General features: G+C 39.5%; 2 protein-coding genes across 3 annotated transcripts; both read right to left on the bottom strand.

Annotated features, from left to right (window-relative positions):
* Positions 1-2,340: 2,340 nt before the first annotated feature.
* LOC140800260 (microtubule-associated protein 70-2-like) lies at positions 2,341-7,326 on the bottom strand. Its single transcript, XM_073154942.1, has 11 exons — positions 6,747-7,326; positions 6,527-6,612; positions 6,199-6,264; positions 5,940-6,110; positions 5,292-5,462; positions 5,037-5,192; positions 4,755-4,901; positions 4,454-4,525; positions 3,827-4,360; positions 3,555-3,742; positions 2,341-2,772 (listed from the first exon to the last, which is right to left on the bottom strand). Exons 1-11 carry the CDS (start codon positions 6,955-6,957, stop codon positions 2,733-2,735), a joined length of 1,842 nt encoding a protein of 613 aa, XP_073011043.1. The 5' UTR covers positions 6,958-7,326; the 3' UTR covers positions 2,341-2,732.
* Positions 7,327-9,632: 2,306 nt separating this feature from the next.
* LOC140800337 (uncharacterized) lies at positions 9,633-14,059 on the bottom strand. Of its 2 annotated transcripts, XM_073155074.1 has the most exons (3): positions 12,013-14,059; positions 11,838-11,928; positions 9,633-10,291 (listed from the first exon to the last, which is right to left on the bottom strand). In XM_073155074.1, the coding sequence occupies exon 1, from the start codon at positions 14,050-14,052 to the stop codon at positions 12,256-12,258; it is 1,797 nt and encodes a 598-aa protein (XP_073011175.1). In that variant the 5' UTR covers positions 14,053-14,059; the 3' UTR covers positions 9,633-10,291; positions 11,838-11,928; positions 12,013-12,255. The 2 variants fall into 2 exon arrangements, 1 of the variants encoding a protein (XP_073011175.1); XR_012111180.1 differs by lacking the exons at positions 11,838-11,928; positions 12,013-14,059 and adding an exon at positions 10,865-11,830.
* Positions 14,060-15,671: the final 1,612 nt, after the last annotated feature.

The raw sequence follows: 15,671 nt of genomic DNA, 5'->3' as shown, positions 1-15,671 counted from the left end.
TGGTACATGGTTGGCACAGAATTAAAGTTCTCTACCACCTATCATCTCCAAACGGCAAACTGAGGTCGTCAATCGTTGTCTTGAAAGACTATCTTGATAGAAGATACATATGTGATCCAATCCTTTTGAGTAACAAGTAGAAAGCCGACTAAGAACACGCTCTCATGACCAACCGGAATTTGAGATGCCATTAGAAGGGATGCCAATGTATCAAACACCTTGAGGGTGTTTCAGAATTTTCTCACTCGGGCTTGTCGTCGAACAGTTGATGAGTGGAAAAATTTCAGCTCTACTAAAAATTGAAGGCTCAACACAAAGTATTTTCGTTATGGTGGGTACTCGCTAAAAGCAATGCCATTGAAAAAAAAAGGAAAGGCTCGACACAAAGAACTTTTGTCGAGAATTTGTGGACAGTCAACTGAAAAGAGTATTGCTGGAAAATGGAAGTTCTCGACACAAAGAACTTTCATCAAGTAGTTGATGGGCACTTGGTGGTGGTGCTGCTACAGAGTCGACAAAGTGGGCTGCTGCTATGGAGTCGACGAACCTAGCTGCAGCGGTGATGGAAGAGGGAAGTGCAGCTAAAATTGATGGGCACTCAATGTTGTAGCTGTGGATTCGATGAAATGGGCTGCTAATGCTGCTGTTGTGGAGTCAATGAACGAGTGCTGCTATGGTGTTGCTGCTGCTGTGAAGTCAATGAACAATAATTGAGCTTTAGTGGCAATTGAAGACGGCGACTCTACTACAATAGTTGAGGAGCCATGCAACCTTAGTCAGAACGGGAGCTGGAGGCAACTGATGGTTGAGGTCTGGGATGTTCGTCGAGACTGAAGTAAAAGCCACTTGGCCCTTGCTTGATGCATTCGTCATAGCTCAAGTGATGTAAGAGAAGCTTAGGGAGTTTCGAATTGCAACAAAAAAGGGTTGGAGCACCACGGAGGTCAGAGGAGTACCTCGGCAAACTGCAACCCCACAACACGTGCCAGCAGGTCTGCTGAGGACAATGGGTGCAAGGTCGTTTCTACAGCCACAACCAGAGGTGAGGGGGCCTCCTTGAGCCCCCGTGAGAAAACTAACACAAGCCCAGTTTGAAAAAAGAAGAGCAAAAAGATTGTGCTTCTATTGTGATGAGAAATTCATCCGCAGGCACAAATGTGCTCGACCATGGTGATAGTATTGGTCGAAATTGAAGACATAGAGAAAGGTGGACCAACAGACGATAAATCAGGGGACCTTATTGAATACCAAGACCATTTAGAGATCAACAAAGAGATCCATGTCGAGATACCCATGCATGCCTACATCGACGTTAATGCTCCAAGAACGCTTCGGGTCAGCAGCACCATGAAGTACCAAATTATGCGGATCCTCATTGAAGAACTTTTGGATGAACTTTCGGGGCGTCCTACTTTAGGCAGGTTGGACTTGTGTGCCAACTACTATTAAATCCAAGTGAGACCCAAGGACGTGCACAAGACCGTTTTTCACACACATGATGGGCATTATAAGTTGAAAGTCGACAGCATCATAAAGTACCAAATTATGCGGATCCCCATTGAAGAACTTTTGGATGAACTTTCGAGGGCGTCCTCCTTTAGCAAGTTGGACTTGTGTGCCAACTATCATTAAATCCGAGTGAAACCCGAGGACATGCATAAGATCGTTTTTCACACACATGATGGGCATTATGAGTTCAAGGTCATGCCATTTGGACTCACTAATGCCCTCGCCACCTTTCAAGGGCTGATAAATGATGTATTTAGGATATTGTTGATGCGGTACATGCTAGTCTTCTTCGATGATATACTTATACAATCATCGGTTGTGGAAGGAGCACCTCGTCCACCTATGTAAAGTGCTAAATGTCTATGAGACCAGCCAAGGGTGGACCTCGGCCACATTATCTTTGTGGTGGGAGTGTAGGCTGATCCCTCCAAGGTGCAGAGCATGATGCAATGGCCGATTCCAAGGACGCCGAAGAAGTTGCAAGGGGCTTGACGGGCTACTACCATCGCTTTCTGGTAAACTACGACAAGATTACAGCACCCTTGACGTCTCTACTCAAGAAGGAGACAAGTGGTCTGGCTCAACAACCAAAGCATTTGAAGAATTAAAGACGACAATGACCACAACGCCTGTCTTGACACTTACGTCGGGTGCTAGGATTGGGGCTATCCTTCTCACGCAAGGCATACTGAATACATGAACTACAGCATCAACTGGTTACATCCATTTTGAAGTGCGTTTAACTCAAATGACAAATTCTTGATTTCACATCAAATTAATTAAGATGATAATTTTCACCTCAGCTCTGCTAAAGTTGAAAAAAGAAAAACATGAGCAAAATAGACAAATTCTACATTAGAAGGGTATTCACAATCCATAAATAAGAAAGTCACCACAACCACACTAGCTAGAACTTACAGAGAGGAATGGAGGATCCTCCCAACCAATACAACAATACAAAGCTTTGCTCTTATCAGGAGGGAAAACATTTACGGAAAGGTTAGATCGACTTCAGCATCACACAACTAGATTACAGTAGAAATTTTGTCAGATTCGTACTGACTCTTCCACTAAAGTTTTCTTCCTCATTTTGATTACAGCAGGGGCATATCTGCATTATAATCTTTAAACTAAAAAGATTAAAAAAATAAGACAAATTACATATAAAAGTGAGAAATGAAGTCATTCAAGAATTGCATGCAGCTCCCCAGTTTGAGTACTTGTCATTGAAGGTTGCGCATAGATCCACATCGCTGCACATTTCTGCAGACAATACAGCAGGTTAAAGATTTTGAGAGCAAAAATATGTTCATCAAATTTATGCATAAAAGTTGAAGTTGCAGAAACTAATTCAGTTTAACTGTTTACGAGACTATGAAATGAGCTAGTTCCTTTTATTGTGAATTGTCAAATATTTGAACCAACGCATAACTAAAAGAACTAAAAAGACACTAAACTGAACAGATTGCACAGGCATAAACTAAGGGTATCTGGCAAATTTAGCTACATAGTTAAACTGATTGTAGTTCATATCTTACTCAAAAAAAGAAAAGAAAAAAAAAGAAGATTGCAGTTCACATGAAATAATCATGGTATTCTTCACAAGGAGTGACAGTTTGTTCTCATTACTGAAGAATGAGAAGATGGTAAGTTGGCAACTTGCTTGTACAGCAGTCTCCTGTTGAATAGAAGCTTCAGATGGACCTATCTATGATTCCAATGATGCTGTTGAATGGAGAAAAAGTGAGGTCATCTATTCTTGTCCCTGGGGTATTTTGGTTGGGGCGTTCTGATATGAACAGCACAAAAAAATGTGACAAGGTTAACCATATTCTCTTTTTAGGAGTACTATTGGCGGTCCTCACTTGTCACTTGAAGGCTACAGGATGGCGGGGAATAGTTCAAGCATTGTAACTCTAATGTCTGGATATTCATGCCCAACATAAGAAAGAAAAGATATATTGTGAAGCATTGAGAATTGCATATCAGTTGCCCAACAAAAAGATTTATATGTCGAGAGCATATAAATGATTCATTAAGCATACCTCCCAGGTAGCAGCTGAGAAGTATTTATTGGACCCTTTGAACTACCAAGCCGCTTAGCCCTGCTGTCCTGATCCTTCTCCACACGCATAGCAGCAACCTCTTTCTCCATGACAGCGACCTCCCTCCTCATTTTTTTAGCCTCTACTTCCATTGCTTTTGTCAGAGTATCTACTTTTTTTGCCAACATCTGAAATTGGAAAGAGAGAAGCAAGATTTTAAAAGGCATTGCAAGGATTAACAGGTCATGCATACTAAAAAGTTTATTGTCTACCTCAATTGCATCATCCTTGTCCTTCAAGCTTTGATCTTTCTCATGACAAGCTTTTCTCAAAGTTGTTACTTCCTTCTGCAACAAATCATACAATAATCCAGAGACAGAATCACTTGAATCATTATTACTGGAATCATTAGGTTTATCATCTGGATTTTCTTTCCAATTATCATTTGTCTGACTGTCTGCAGTGCCATCCATCGATCTGTTGAGTAAGTGGCCTACTCCATTTCCAAGAACTTTGACCCTGTCTACTGACCTAGTACCACCATCAAATGACCTGGAAGTTCCTTTTGCATGTTTGAGTACCATGCTGCTGCCAGAAGAAAGAGAGGATTTCAACTGAAAAGATGGCGATCTCCTAGTCAAAACACCATTGGAAGTTAACTTTGAAATATTCTCAGATCCACCCAGTGATAGGCGACGGGAAGGGCCATTGGTTAAATTTTTCCCTTCTACACTAGTGCGGTTGAAACTTGTTGAGGGCGTTCTCAAACCCTCTTCTATTACTTTAAGACGCAACTGAAACTTCTCCTGAGGAATGAAAAGGTAAATTTTTAACATTCATTTTACTATAACTAGACACCAAAATATTGCACTCTAAATGGTACAAATGTGAAGCTTTACTTTTAGCTGAGATTCAGATCTTGCGGTTCGTTCTGCTATAGAAAGCTTATCTCGAAGTTGCTGCATCTCTCCCTGTAGTACAAATGTTGCATGATGAAAGAAGTAATTTTACTTTAGAATAAATTATATTTGGATGGAACTAAAGAAGGAGTTTAACTAAAGATTGAAACTTGTCACGTTTGCCTTGGAAAAAGATGTTCAAGCTTTGCAAAAGGTAATGTCAACAAATTAAGTACTGGTATTACTGCTTCCTTTGCAAAAGGTAATGTCAAAGTAAACAAGTACTGATATTACTGCTTACTTGCATGAACCTTCGCTCCTCAAGCCACTGTCTGACAGGCATCACTTTATCATTAGCATCTTTCCATTCATTTGCAACTACGACAGCAACCCTATTTGCTGTCACTTTTGCACGGGCAAGTTCCCGATCAAGCGTTTTTCTCTCTTCCTACCAAAACAATGGCCATATGCAAGAAGGAATAAGTAGTGATCCATGAAAAAAACAAAAGTGCAATAAAGGATCAAAAAAATTTAAAGACATTTAAAAAACAGGATACTAGTATACAACAAGGAAGATATGTACATTCATCTCCTGAACTTTGCGCTGGTAATCTCTGACAGCATTGGCAGCTGCACCACCAGCAAGCACCGCCTCTTCTAGCTCCCTCACAGTCTGGCTAAGCTTTTCAACCTCTGCAACCTTTTGGCGATGCAATCTGTCCAAGATCTTGTTTTCCTCCTGCAAAAGTTAAAGATGAAATAACAAATGCTCGAGTGACACAATTTCTACACGGGAAATTTCCCAGATTACGATATATTAATAAATGTTCCCTACTACCTGACAGATCTCAATTTGCTTCATCAACTCTTGGTTCTTGTTTTGTAGATCATCCACCATAGAAGCTTTTACTAAGGCAATTTCTACTGTTCTTTCTGCTTCAAGTAGAGCAGCTTCCTTTGATTTGGTTAGACGATCTAATGCCCTATTGTCATCCTGCAGCTTCGCAATCTGCACAAAAGCTAGGTTTGTACAATCTGCTTGTATCCGTAGTGAAAAAAAAATAATGCACATAAAATGAGTAATGGTTCAACCTCACATTGTACAGATAATACCGATCCTTACACTATTTTGGAAAAATAGTTCATAAACAGACTCAGCTAAGCTTCCCTAATCCACAGTTATATTTCCCTCTTAATACAGACATCAAAGGAGCCACATGAGAACTCACGAGGTAGGAATTTGGCATTACAAACAGCAAGTGAAAGTTGTGCAGCTATAGTCAGAGCAACAAGTAAAGGAAAGCAATAACAGGAAATCATACTTCCATAAATATGAGTAGTTTTTTATGTAATTAAGAAGTAAGAATTCTTTTTTCCAAATAGCAGTGGTATATTGGCATATTCCATCAGAACGTGTCAATTTTCAAGAACCTAAGGGATTGTTGAGATAATAAAGAATAAGAAAGGGGACCATGGTGCATATTACCTCCTGACGTGCAAGCTTTAGCTCTGCCTCCAGTGGTGCAAGAATGGCTTCAATTGGAGGCATATCATCATCCTTTTGAGCTGCATGAACTCTTCTAAGTGTAGCTTCTGCTGCAAACTGAGCAGCCATGGAGGCCTTCTTCTCATCATTGATCTTCTTGATTTCTAGATTCTGTAAAATTGTGTCCTCTATCAAAAACTCTTTCCTATTTTGAAATAGAAATTTAGAGTTGGCATGAGATGAGGTTTAGCATAGATACTTTGCTTTCTAGAAGGGACTCTGTTAACTTCAGTTTCTCTTCCAACTTTTCCAATTCTTCCGTAAGCTGACAAGAAAAGAGAATACATTGTTTCAACGAATAAAGAACAGCTCGGATTTTATCAGTTTCCTACTGGTAAATAGCAACACGAATCAAAGTTATATAAAAATCAAACCATTTGACACCGGAGAACTAGGCAGAGATTATAAAACAAAGAAAAGGAAAAAAGATTCAAATCCACCGAATGAATAGTAGTAAGTGATTGGTAAGAGAAAACGAAGTTACAACTTAAAAAAAAAATAAAATGTTGATTAAATTTCAAGATTACCTCTTCAACAGCCTTCTCTCTCGCACGCTCCGACAGCCTCAGCGCCTTGATTTCTGCTTGCGCCTCTCCCAATTCCCGTTCTTTATCTGATGCATGGAGATTAATGAAGAGTAAAAATAAGGAAAAATGAAACAAAAAAAAAAAAATTCCAAGAACTTCTAGTGCACGAAGATAACACAGGAAGCAAGAGAAATCCGCGAGAACGAAACCACATTCCCACCTCTGACTTCGTTCTCGAGCCGATTAAGCTCAACCTTGACCGGATCCGAACCGTGCAACAAATTGATGAACTCGTCCGCATCCAAGCTCGGTCGGATCGACCCTCTTCTCCTTGGCCCCGGCTTCCCCTCCCCCTTGAACGATGCCGACACCGTCAGTGCCGCCGGGGCCGCATTTCCACCACCAGACTCGTCGAGGCTCGGATCCGCCATTTCCGATCTAACCTCCCGTCAAATCCAGCATCCAAATCCGAAGAGATTTCCGAATATAAAAAAACTCTTAATCCCTCCTCTGCTGCTCCGATTAGAGCCGCTTAGGTCTTCTAAGATTTCGATTCGTCGATCAAAGGAAAAAAAAATGGAAAGAGAAAAAACTTTGCCCTACTCTCTCTCTCTCTCTCTAGCTTTCTCTCTCGTGTCGTTGTCTTCTTCCTGACAGTGCTCTAAAATTTAGAGAAGGGGTTCGAATTTTTTTATATTAACTTAGCTAAGATATGCGATTAGTTTATTGTTAATATTTTGTTGGAGTACCAGGAGGAGGAAGCCAAGAAGAGTAGTGAGGAGGAAGCGAAGAAGAGCAGTGTTTAAGTGGGATAGACAAAGCCAACCCTTCTTATATACAACTCATTTGAGTTTTACTAAAATTTAGCTCATATACTAACGCTAAATAATTACTTCAAATTAAACTTCGAATCAAGCAGTTAAGTCAAGCTCTAAAATTATCAAATAATTTCTTTTATAATAATTATTTAAAATTAGAATCAAACCTTACAACCTATTTATTTCCTTGATCATGTGGGAGGTAAAGTTGATCTGTTAACAGTGTAGTCTTCTATATACCGTTACGCTGTATCACGTCAGGGAAAGTCTGGTGAGGTTAACTCGTGCAGCAAGCAGGCTTTTTGGCTAGTAGAATTTTGACAGCTGTCTTGTTGGATGTTTCTTCTCTTCATGAATTCTGATGTTTGCACTGGTGTCTCCAGAAAAAGAAATATATATATTCTTCTTCCCTATTTGTCTGATATATGAAAACAACGACAAATCTGTACTCGAAAATAAGGTAAAGATTGGATACATTTTTTTTTAAAAAAAAAATCTCCAAATCTCATTTCGGGTAAATGGAAATTGATACTATAAAGCAAGCTTAGAGGTGAAACCAATAAGATGCTTGAATTATACGTTAAATGGAGATCACACACGTAGTGAAATGGGAAGAAGGAAGAATTTCATTAGTAGATCTTTTGAGATATGAATAGTAATGCAGTTGGATCCTATCTACCATCTGCCTCGCATAATAGCTTCATCTAAATAAGAATCTCTGCAGTAAATAAGTGAGTTAAAGGCACTGGCCCTCTCTGCAACTGCTGACACACTGGAATCATCGTCTGAGATGACCCTTCACACGCCTAACGGTTTTCAAAGATGGCAAAGGATTCAAGGCTGAGATGATGCATGCATTCAGAGAGGGAGAGGGTCCATGGAAGGAGAAGATTCTCTGCAAACCCAAATTGCAGGAATTTACTGCACTCAGGGTACTTGGCACCCCGATTGCTAGAAGAGTTTCAACGTATGTGGATTTTTTTTTTTTCAGCACTACCGCCTTATGGGCCATTTCTGTCACACATCACTCACTTTTTAATACATAGTGCAGTGGTCTTTTACAGAGGATATAAGTCCTCATCCATGAGCATAAAGTTGCGTTACTATTTGGAGATTTGCTGTTCCACCTAGTATGCTGAACAATATAGGAGAGAACAGTAGCTTAAAGGAAGGTTTACTGCTGTGAATTCATCTACCATGCTAATGTTACTATCCTAGTAAGGTTTGAGGTGCACCTTTTCAACTGTCCAATGAAAATAAGAATCTCTCTCTCTCTCTCTCTAGATCTATGACAGATCAGGTCAGAAGTAGGCAGAGCTACGAGTCAAAGTTCATTTTAAGAATGGGATGCAGCTCAGAAGTTCTTAAATATATAGAAAGCAAATAAGTTATATATATTCTCTTCTTCTCCAATCCAGAAGTCCTAAGGGTGGCAATAGAGTGTGATGGAAGTACTTGTCAGGAGAGGATAGCCACATGGAAGGATACTGTTATTAGTACAACATATCCTGAAGACTTGAAAGAAGCTACATAGTTTTCAGCACACATGTAAGAGAGAGAGAGAGAGAGCTTCTCTTTAAAGGCAAAGAAAAGAGCTAGTGGTAGTGCACATCAGTGTGATAATAAAAGCTCCATTCTACCAAACTTAACTATACAAGAACTAATTTTCAAAGAGAGTTATTTAGTTTCCACTTTTGCTTGCAAGATCCGATATTTATGAACACACAAACCCAGAAGGCTATCGCTTGCTCAGGAAACCAACTGTTGTTAGGTGAAGAACCCCAGCTAAGACACAAAAAGGAAACTGTAGCATGAAGTCACTCTCACCATTATGAAGTACTAATTAAGAGTTGTAAAGACTCACAGGAAGGGCCTCTGGAATATATGCTAATAGCACATGATACTTCCATCTGGTAAAGGAAAAGGAATATGCAGCAGGTAGCAAAACAATATTGTCGATTTCGCAGAGCGACAAACTAATAATGTATTAACAAAATTTATGTAGTGTGTATCAACGATGAAGAAATTACCTTTCCTAATTACCTCCAGCCGGTTGCTCGGAGTGGCTCCCTGTCCACCATTGATTTAAGGAAATGATGAGTCAAGCAAACAGCTGATATACAATTATTGACAGCATCCAGATAGATCAATACCATAGAAGGAATGAAACTCTTGGAACTCCAGGAACTCAAGAAATAACCCACAGATAACATCCAATAGTTTGATCCAAAGGACTTGCCACAAAGCTATCGAGAAAAGTGGTGAATACAAATTATAAAACTAGTAGATTGGTTAAGAGGAACGATTTAAATAATTAAAAAGAATTACATAATTGTTTTATTACAATAGGACTTCATATATGGGTATACAAATACATAACAGATGTACAATAAAGACCACATATATGTCTTGGGTACCATCTACTTGCCTTTAATCTGTTGTGGAAGACTTGTGAAGAAGATTTACGCCATTGTAATCAAGGTAAGCAGGACAACGATTGTTGATAATGCCATAATTACTCATTTCACCAACTAGAAGACCTATTCTAGTTGCTGCGATTCATCAGACGACAGTCATTGCCTTATTGGTTGCTTTTACCTTTTGAACATCTTTAAGATACCAGAGTTTATGCAATTAACTGTCACTGCAATGGCACCAGGATGCAGTCATAGAATGTATGAGATTAAGCTGCAGACCTTGTAGAGTATCGATTGCCTTGTGCAGCTGAGGTATGGGTGTTGATGAACTTCCCAGATGCTTGATTTTGCTCGATAGCACAATGAAGTGGTATTGTCTCACATGGAACAGTCTGAGCAGTTGTGCCTTTATGGAACACTTGTGGATGCCACAATGTGTTTCCCACCGTTTTCTGAATTACAATTCACAAGCTGGTTCATCTTTCATAGAACTTTTCAACATGTAGAACAACTATCTCCCATATAGATATCTGAAATAGGGTTAAGAATAAAACTTTTGAGCTCACTACAACTAGACTTGATTAGATTTAGAAAACTCCCAAAAAGTGGTGAAAAGTAGTAAAAACATGGAAGAGCTTGAAGTTATCATATTTCTGAAATTTCGCAATGACAATTGGAAATTCAAGGAGTCCACACTATTATTACTTTTAGCCTCCCACAGTCAGTTTGTCAAAGTATCAAACTGATACACAAGAACAGCTAGAAAGCCTTATGTGCCCAGTTATTTGGGCTGGCTGCAGAACCCAGTACTGCTACTTCGAACCCTTTTTAGACATCTAACATAAAAACAATTCATCTGAGAACTTCAAAATGTATTTTAGATTTTTGAAATCAGAATTAAAGCCATTCTCAAGATTTAAGCAAAATATGCTTGTATTTATTTCTTTTTACATTTGAAATTAAGTGTTTTACACTTTACATTTAATTGCTCCATATCATAGCAATCTAACTACTGTCAATGTTTCCCATTTTTATAATCAGAAACAAACAAATGTATATATACAATGGATCATTAACAAACACATATATGCCAAGTAACTCACCTAAATGTTTGTCTTCATTCATGCAAGGATAATGATGCCTTCTTATGCCTATTTGTTACCTTGGCATAAGCCACACTCCAATTTATCGGTGCTGTAAACAGAATATATGAGATATCAAGACATTCTAGCTTCCAGTGGGCTATTAATAAAATTAGAAGAATTCACCAAAGAGAAAGAAACTGGCCTATGATGGTGGTTCTAGGCTTCTAGCTGCTTAAGCTGATTGCTTATTGTTGTTTGCAGTAATTCCAAAACCAAAATAAAAATCTCAACCCCTGTTCATACCAAAAAAGAGCGAGTGAGCTTTCACTCCTATGACTAAATCAAGGCCTCATTCCTTAGGGGATTGCCAAAGCATCAGAGGCAGCAGATAAAGCAATCTTCAAGAACCAGGAATAGTACTTAGAAGGGTAAATATCTCAGATATTAAGCCTCTCCATCCTGGTGGCACTTATGCTTCTTTTTAACTATTTCATTGATCAATGAAGTATAAACTGCAAAGTCTGAAATCATTCCTTTTTCACCCCTCAATTCCTCATGACAATTGGAAATTCGGCGAGCCACACTATCATTGCTTTTAGCCTGCCACAGTCAGTTTGTCAAAGTATCAAACTGATACACAAGAACAGCTAGAAAGCCTTACGTGCCAGTTATTTGGGCTGGCTGCAGAACCCAGTACTACTTCGAACCCTTTTTAGACATCTAAATTGCACATCTAACATAAAAACAATTCATCTGAGAACTTCAAATGATTTTTGAAATCAGAATTAAAGCCATTCTCAAGATTTAAGCAAAATATGATTGTATTTATTTCTTTTTACATTTGAAATTAAGCGTTTTACGCTTTACATTTAGTTGCTCCATATAATAGCAATCTAATTACTGTCAATGTTTCCCATTTTTATAATCAGAAACAAACAAATGTATATATGCAATGTATCACTAACAAACACATATATGCCAAGTAACTCACCTAAATGTTTGCCATCATTCATGCAAGGATAATGTTGCCTTCTTATGCTTATTTGTTACCTTGGCAGAAGCCACACTCCAATTTATCAGTGCTGTAGACAGAATATATGAGATATCAAGACATTCTAGCTTCCAGTGGAAAATTAGAAGAATTAACTAAAGAGAAAGAAACTGGCCTATGATGGTGGTTCTAGGCTTCTAGCTGCTTAAGCTGATTGCTTATTGTCGTTTGCAGTAATTCCAAAACCAAAATAAAAATCTCACCCCCGTTCATACCAAAAAAGAGTGGGTAAGCTTTCACTCCTATGACTAAATCAAGGCCTCATTCCTTAGGGGATTGCCAAAGCCTTAAAGAGGCAGCAGATAAAGCAATCTTCAAGAATCAGGAATAGTACTTAGAAGGGTAAATATCTCAGATATTAAGCCTCTCCATCCTGGTGGCACTTATGCTTCTTTTTAACTATTTCATTGATCAATGAAGTATAAACTGCAAAGTCTGAAATCATTCCTTTTTCACCCCTCAATTCCTCATGATCTTTGACTTGCCCATATTTGTAATGCCCTTCCAAGAGAATATTATAGGTAATATCATCCGGTGAGACTCCGATATTGAGCATAGCATTTAGGAGCACATTGGCATTCTTCATTTGTCCAATCTTGCAGAGGCCATTCATGATCACATTATATGTCACAACCCCTGGTGTATGACCCTTACTCTGCATCTCCTTTAGCAGCTTGAAGCCCGCCTTAACCTCTCCCTTCCTGCAGAAGGCATCAATCACCATCGTGTAGGTTACCTTGTCAGGAGTTATACCAGCACTGATCATTTCATGCAGAGTCCTATCTGCATCCACTGCCCACCCTTCTTTACTCAACCCTGAAATAAGCGCTGTGTACGTCACTTCATCTAATTCAACACTTTCAACCATCATTTTCTTTCGGATCTCCATTGCCATCTCCAAATCCCCCTCCTTGCAGCATCCGTCAATTAAAGTAGTATAAGTAACCTTATCAGGCTTTAGACCTCTTTGTCTCATCCCTTCAACAATATTTTTTGCCTCTCTCAAATCCCCAGCCCTGCAAAGGCCATTCACCAGAGCATTGAAAGTTATCAAGTCCGGCATAACGCCTTTCCTCAGCATTTCTCGATACAAATCCATCGCAACTTCGACCTTTCCATGTTTGCAGTACCCATCAATCAATGTGGTGAACGTCACTGCATTTGGAACCAACTCTTGCAAGCACATTTCCTCAAACAATCGGTTCGCATCCTCCAACTTCCCTTCTCTGCAGAGTCCCCTGATCAGCACACTATGCGTGAAGACATCCGGACGAATCCCAAATTCCCCCATCATCCCTTTTAACCCAAACCCAGCATCCAAGTTCCCAACTTTACAGTACCCGTCAATCAGAGTGTTAAAGCTGACCACAGTAGGACCTGAGCGACACAGTGACATTTCCTCAAATACCAAATGAGCATCTTTAATCTTCCCCTCCTTGCAGAAAGAATGCATCAAAACGTTGAAAGTCCTCACCTTTGGTGGAAATCCAGCTCTAATGATCTCCAAATAGAACTTCCATGCCGTCGACGGCGAATTAGACCGCAGCAGCCGGTCGAGCAGACGATCACACGCATCGGATGGTACACGAAGCCGGTTCTGGATTGCCAAGCGGACAAATTGGATCGCGTCGGAGATGAATCCTGCATCGGAATACGCATCAACTAGGGCAGCGAGGAGAGCTGAGTGGGGCGGCCGTGGAGAATTCGTTTCAAGTGCCGCGGAAAAGAGAGAATGAGAAGAATTGCGGCCGCGGCGGGAGATAAGAACGCGGAGGAGAGGGGCGGCGGAGGAGGAGAGGCCGCGGAGGAGGAGGAGGTCGGCCATGGCGAGATAGGAGAGAGGGGTGTGGCGGAAGCGGGGGTGGGACGAGAGGAAGTGAAAGAAGGAGAGGAGGGAGAGGGGAGGAAGAGAGAGGGGGTTGAGGGAGAGGAGGGAGAGGAAATGGGACGGGGTGATAGAAGGGAGGAGATGGGAGAGGGAGGAGGAGAGTGGGGTAGCCGGGGAGACGGCGATCGCGCGGGAGATAGTGAGCAGGAGAGGGGAAGGTGGTGGGTCGGATGGTGGAAGTGAGTACCATGGAAGTGGAGGAGAGGGAGCGGAAGTGGTGGTAGACGAAGGAGGAGGAAGTCGGGGTTTCTTTGGTAGCCTCTGCATAATTGCATGGCTTGGAAGTGAGAATTGTGGTGGATTTGTTATTTATAGCAAAATTATTTAGGCCTAGATCCAAGTTGGCCTAGTTTATGCTCTCATGGGCCCAAAGGGCCCAAAGGCCGAGCCCATAGTAAGCTAAGCATATCGTCATATTTTATAAACAAATTTTATTTTATTTTTTCCATTTTCAACTATATTTGCAAAAATAAATCCCCGGATATTATCATGGTATAAATATATAGGGGTATTTTTCATGTAAACCCTTCTAAAAAAAACTCTCTCCTTCGCATTGAAGTCCCTCTAAAATTAATATTTGTATAGATACCCCTCAAGTTTAACTATACAAAAAGATATTTGGCTTTGGATGTCTACTATGTTTTAAATGATACGATGGTAAATATGAAATTCAAAAGAACATTCGTTGTTAATAAATTAATTTTGTGGCTAATTTTTTAGTAATCATCAATTCATCAAGCATGCTGATCCAATTACTCCTCAATTAATGAAACATTCTGGTAATCACACGCTAATGGTCTCATCACCACAACCCCTAATTTGTAAATATTGTAAAGAGACAGGACCATAAATTGATTTTGTCCACTTAATAAATGCTTGAGTTGACATTAATCATTCTAATTAACGGTTTCCTCTTTTGCCACCGTGTGTCCCAGTACCTACTACTAACGTCAAAGTCGTCCCATTAAAAACTCTTCCAATTTAATGTGTGTCACGTTTCAATGAGAAAACCAATGTTTTGTATAATTATGTCACCCACAAGACCTTAATCATCTATTTAAGGCTAATATGCTACCTATCAAGAATAATCTAGTTAAACTTGTAGATGATCACTTAACCCAAAAGCTCAAACTGATGATTTCTCCACAGTGTAGAAATAAATAAATAACGAGTGCTATTAGATAATGAGTCAAGATCAGAACTATACAGTGGTAAATTAGTCTTTTCACATTAAAAGTAACATCTTTTTAGCGAAGTCTATATGTGCGAAGATTTCATTAACTTCTCGAAATTATCCCAGCCTGATATATTGATAATAGGGGTAAAACGACAATTCTTTGATATAAGTCTCACGCATAATTTTAAAATTAGATAGAACTGTAAATAAAATATAACATCAAGCTCACCGGCGCACCTACAAATTCAAATGAAAAGTGGCCTTGATAAATTCATAAGAGCATGGAGCCTCGGGTCAGCCTATGATCTCAACGTCAAAATATCATATATGACCAACCAAACAAAAATAACAAAAGCAACAAATAGATAAACCCTATAGCTAAGGCAAGATTAAAAGAAAAACACAAACTAAACTCCCACAAAAATACAAGACACTAAAATCCAAACAGGGGGGGGGGACTTTTCATAGAAAGTAGAAAGATATTTCTCACCTATATTGTTATACTAAAGATAAGAGGATAGTTTACCTCAATTTTAATATGAAGCTATGTACTGTTATTAAGTCTACCATTTTGATGTTGAAATAAAATGGTGTCTTGTTCAATAGGAAATGAGACAAATCTAAAGAAGATGAGGTCAAAAATAGCAGCTACTATGTAACATGACATCCATGGTAGATGATTAAATGCTTAAAATTAGTTGTCTTAAAA

Source organism: Typha latifolia, chromosome 13, assembly GCF_019914945.1.
Source record: "Typha latifolia isolate L0001 chromosome 13, TyphaL0001v2, whole genome shotgun sequence".
Lineage (NCBI taxonomy): Eukaryota > Viridiplantae > Streptophyta > Magnoliopsida > Poales > Typhaceae > Typha > Typha latifolia.
Note: the sequence above shows the minus strand (reverse complement) of the source record. Positions and strands in the feature narration are given on the sequence as shown.